We start from the raw sequence: 5,392 nt of genomic DNA, 5'->3' as shown, positions 1-5,392 counted from the left end.
GCAACCTAACCACTGGATCATAAGAACATAAGAACGGCCATACTGGGTCAGACCAAAGCTCCGTCTAGCCCAATATCCTGTCTTCCGACAGTGGCCAATGCCAGGTGCTTCAGAGGGCATGAACGGAACAGGTAACATCAAGTGATCCATCAAGTGATCCATCCCCATCATCCCTCCTCCCTCTCACGCTCAGCCTGATGACCTGCACAGAAGGAGTGCATGGCCCAGTCAGTTCTTGGCCTCTCAGCTGAGCCTCCCAGCCAGGGGGCTGGCTAGTGATGGTCACATTGGTGGTTTGGGGGACGTGGTCACTAGACACTGGGCTGAGACCCACCCAGCTTGTTTCATGTCAGCCCCCAAGCAGCCACCGGATGGGAATGGCTGTCGGTCACTCCTGGGTAGGCCATGAGCCAACTCTCCAGGGGTGCTGAGCGCCCTACAGCTCCCTATTGACTCCAGTGGGAACCCATCCCCGGAGCCAGCCGCTCTGCCTCTCAGAGCCAGAACACTCCCCCAGAAGAGAGAGGACCAAATCGCTCGGCTCCGCTCACCTAGGATGATGGGGAAGGTGCCGAACACTCCGCAGCGAAGGGTGTAGACCAGCCGGGCACTCATGGTTGGCATCAAGGGGGCGTCGAAGGGCAGGAAGACGTAGGCCCCGTACACGAAGCAGGGGAAGATGATCATGGCCCCGATCATGGAGGCCACGGCCTTGAGGTTGGCAGAGCTGCAGTCCTGGCATTGGAGGCACTGCAGCCTCTCGGAAAGTGGCTTGGTCTGGCCGCCGCCGTAGCCAGCTGGCTCGTCGTAGTGCGTGGGGTAGCTCAGGGGGCCGTGGGTCAGGAAGGCCAGCTTCTCGGGGTCGCCATTCTCCTTCTCACAGCACACGATGGCCTCTTCCTCCAGCTGATGCTGCTTCTTCTTCCAGTCGCTGGCCCCTGCCGAGCCTCGGCACCCGGGGGCCTTCTCGATACAGTGGGGATCGATGGGGATGAAAACATGCGCGGCCACCTCAGGCATCCTGTTGCCTTCCTCCTCCTCCCGCAGAAGGGAAGAGCCGGGGAAAACCTCCTCCTCTCCAGTAGGCCCCGGCTCGGGGCCCATGCGGCTCCCCTCGGGGCTTGGCCTCTTCTCTGTCTCAGATGCCTTGCGGGATGGGGTGGTGGGCTCCATGGCCACCTCACTCATGGAAGAGTGCTGGGACTGGTCCCAGGGCAGAGTAGCATCAGGGTCTCCTGGCTTCTTGTCTTGGACACTGCCACAGGCCACCTTCTGCACTGGGGGCTCCAGCGCCTCCTTTCTCAGCTCCACCAGTGCCACATTCTCTGTGTGAGCCCCGGGGTCAGCAGCTGCCATCTTGGGCCTTCGGGGATGTTCCAGCTGACAGACCCTGAGGGAGGCTGGCTTTGTGGTGGTACGGGCAATAGAATGTATCGCCTATTTAAGGGTGTAGAGTCTAGTTGCTGTCCTCTGTCATCGCTGTTCTCCTCCTACGGAGGGATAAAGAACATACACAATGAGATACCAATAAGAAGGGCCTGTAGATCACCCTTCCCGAGCGGCCAACGCCCCTCACAAGCCCGACCATTAATCAACACTTCCAAGATATTGTTATCCCTCCTTTATAAGCTGTGGACATCAAGAGAAGTGGGACAATTAATCCAAGGTCACACAGCAAATTGGTGGCAGAGCTGGGAACAGAACACAAGAGTCCTGGGTCCCTGTCACCCTCCTGCCCCTGCTGTAACCACCAAATTACGTTTCCTCCAAAGCTAAAAGAAAGCCCAAGAGTCCTGACTCCCAGGCGTCTGTTCTAACCACTAGATCAAGCTGCTTCCAGCTGAAGTTGGTGGAATTGCTCTGGAATCATACTGGCGTCACTGAGCGCAGTTAAACACTATTCTATTTGTTATTAAGATGATTAAACCCAGGGGATGAAACAGCTGCTGAAAAAAACCCACAGGATCAATTTCTATGGAGCTCTAGGAAAGGGTTAAATAATAGATATACCCTGAGCAAAATCCCACATCCATTAAACTCTAGGCATGCCTCGATCTAGAGCAGAACTGACAGCTTGTCTACACTTGAAAGTTAATTCAGATTAAGGTTGGGTGTGAATGTACGGCCCAATAGCTATTCCAGAATAACTCCATGAGTGCACAAACCCTTCATGGCTACTCCTAGAGCGATAATGGGATGAATTTTCAAAAACACCCAATCCAAACACTCCACGGATTTTGGATCAGAACTTTGTGCCTCGCTACCTAAATGTTGGATCCAAAACATTTCTGAAGTTGGGATCTGCATTACAGCGCTGGGGCTGGCCCCTCATTGGCTGAACCAAAAGACCCCTGAATGTTGGGAATAGAGATGCAAATTTTGGGGTTCAGGACCCCAGAGGGCAATGAAAAGAGCAGGGCTTGATTTTCAGGAGGGGTGAGTTCTGGCAGAACCCATCCCATTCGCTGCGGCTCTTTGCCTTTGAAAATCAGGTTGGTCAATCCTTGCAGAGACCTGTCAGCTTACCTGGAGGGATATTTATTACATTGGTGGTGAGCGAAACTGCTTAGTGTGTCCTTCAGATGCGCACACCTTGCAAAACTCTCCAGAGGGAGCGGCGTGAACACTGATTGACAAGATCTGGGAGACACCTCTCAACTACAGGCCTACACAACATATGGCAGGCCAACAATTACAATACCACTGAGTCATAAAGGGAAGACCAGAAGGGACCACCAAATCTTCTAGTCTGACCTGTATCTCACAGGCCACCAACACCACCCAACAACCGAAATGAGATTGAAGTATGACAGCCCTCAGGAGACTAGACTATGATGTTCCACAGGCAGAGACTAGGGACGTATGAATGCCCAAGGCCCCTGCAATGTTAATCACTCTTAAAACATGGGAGGCAAATATGGGGAATATTGGCAATCCCTCCTGGATTGGCTGAGATCTGTCAACCAGGTTAGTTAATTTATTCATCCCCACTTTGCACTCCCCACCAGCAGACTCACTGCACCCATGAGGGATCCCGGGGGGTGATGGAGGGGGCAGATTCCTAGCTGGTGTCTTGTCAGTTTCTCTCCACTAAACCAGCTGAGGATCTGGCCCTGTTGATTTTAAAGAGATGTAGGAGTGTGCCCATGTGAGGCTCAATATAGGGTGGGGGATTAAGAGCCACTTGTGAGGCCGTCGTTAAGTAGTTGCCAAAATGTTAGAGGTGGAGGGGAGAGGGGGTCAAAGAAGTTACAAATAACGTATTGACGTGTATCTCACACACCCATTAATAATCCCTAGCTTTTACATAGCACATTTCATCCAGACATCTCGAAACACTTTACAAAAGAGGGCAGTAGCACTGTCCCCACTTTGCAGATGGGGAAACCGAGGCACAGAGCGGTGAAATGAGTTGCCCAAGGTCACGCTACATCCCAGTGGCAGAGCCGGGTCTCCAAAATCTGTCTGTCTGTCCCCCCGCCACACACACACACACACACCCAGGCAACCTGCAAAACTCCCTGCACCCATCTGCAGAACAACCCCTCCACTCAACCAGACTTCAAGAGAAAATGAATAAAGTAAAGCAGAGATCTGTTTCCCTGCTGGGCTGCTTACTCGGAAAGCAGGCTGGGCTCAGCCGGGCCATAGGGAAGTGCAGCAGTTTTGCAGATGGCTGTTCCTGGTTGTGAATGTTTCTGCGGCTTCTTTCCTTTGCCTGGACTTCAAACCTGTTTAACCAGCAAAGGTGTGGCTGGAATTAAAGGGGCAGAGGCAGCTTTGCCTCACCCAACATATGCTGAATCAGCCGGCAGAAAAGGCTGTTCCCAGAGATTGTGTGCGTGTGTTGTGCATGTTTGTGTGTTGGGTATGTGTGTGTGGTGTGCTCATGTGTTTGCATGTTTGTGTGGCACGTGCTTTGTGTGCATGTTTGTGTGGTCCATACATGTGCATGTTTGTGTGATTTGCATATGTGCATTATTATTACTATTATTAACATACTGGTGTATACTTGTGTTGTGAAAGCATGTATGTGTGGTGTATAGATGTGTTGTGTTATGCATTCAGGTTGGTGTGTTGTATTTTCCTGTTCATGTGTATGTAATTGCATTGTTTGAACTTTGCACATGTATCTTTGAGGTGTGTGCATCCCGTGTGTACTTATTTATTTGGTGCATTTGCAGTGTGCATGTATGCGGCATATGCTGAGTGGTGTGTGTGTATGTAAGTATGGTGTGTATTTAAGTGTGGAGCACGTGTATATGTTGTGTATGTAATGGGTATGGGGGGCATGTGTGGAATGTGGTGTCTGCGTGGGTGTGTCTGTGTGTATACAAGCATGGTGTATGTTGTGTGTATCTGTGTGGGTTGAAAGCATAATGTGTGACTATGATGTCTACGTGTGTAGTGCTGGCATGTGTGGATCTGTCTGTATTAATATATGAGTGTGGTGAAATATAAACTCAGTGTGTGTGTGTAGGCAGTTGTTAGTGATGTCAGGATAAGTGCTGACCCCAGCACCAAAATCTTAGATCAGTATGTACAACCCCCTGGATTGGACAATAGTTTGGGTGATTAATTTGCATGGGATAAGGAAACCAGCAAGCTGCCCTGGATAGTTGTGGTTATTGGGATAACTCACAAGGATCCTGGAGGCAGAGAGAAGTGGTTGGAACATATCCACAGCCACTTCTCCAAGCAAACCCTCCAAGCTTCATTTTCATGTTGAGCAATTTAGTGAAATGAAATGAGGGAACAGAGCTAACATGGCTCCTGATTATACTAGTCACCTTCCCCCCAAAAAACAAACCCACAATCAGATTATGTTTAGGATCTAATTACAGAAATGAATGTATGTAATTAAATACCCCAGAAAAGAAAGATAATTCTGAATTAAGGAAGAGACACTCAGCTTCACTCACTCCATCGCATCACAGCACTGCCCAATGGGTGGGGATCTGGACTTTACTCAGAACCTGCTGCGCCTGTTGATTCAAACTATTAACATAATCTAAACATATGTTTGAATTCTGTTCCCTTAGGTCCCACATCCAAACACTGATCTACTCTGAACCTACTGTCTTTAGAAGGGTTACGGGGCTTACAATACGAGGTGGATTTCCTAAGGATTAATTATATGATGTATTACAGTTGAACTTGGGACCTCCACGGAAATCAAGACCCTGTTGTGCTAAGCGCTGGGGGTGCAGGCTCTGGGGTGGGGCCAGGGATGAGGGGTTTGGGGTGAAGAAGCTTTCCATTGGTCGGGCTCGGGGCAGGGGCAGCGTGCGGAGCCCCGTCCCCGCCCCCCTGCCTAGGAGCCAGACCTGTTGGCCACTTCCGGGGCGCAGCGCGGTGTCAGAACTGGTAGGGACTAGCCTGCCTTAGCCGG

The 5,392-nt window shown here is 50.8% G+C and overlaps 1 protein-coding gene across 1 annotated transcript in view; it reads right to left on the bottom strand.

The window, feature by feature from the left end:
* Positions 1–3,704, bottom strand: part of TMEM79 (transmembrane protein 79) — a 6,346-nt gene extending 2,642 nt beyond the window's left edge. The window contains 2 exon segments of the mRNA XM_026656222.2: positions 530–1,490; positions 3,619–3,704. Coding sequence (XP_026512007.1) covers positions 530–1,356 — 827 coding nt within the window. The 5' untranslated portion in view covers positions 1,357–1,490; positions 3,619–3,704.
* Positions 3,705–5,392: the final 1,688 nt, after the last annotated feature.

This window comes from Terrapene carolina, unplaced genomic scaffold (assembly GCF_002925995.2).
Source record: "Terrapene carolina triunguis isolate 2854851 unplaced genomic scaffold, T_m_triunguis-2.0 Scaffold227, whole genome shotgun sequence".
Lineage (NCBI taxonomy): Eukaryota > Metazoa > Chordata > Testudines > Emydidae > Terrapene > Terrapene triunguis.
Note: the sequence above shows the minus strand (reverse complement) of the source record. Positions and strands in the feature narration are given on the sequence as shown.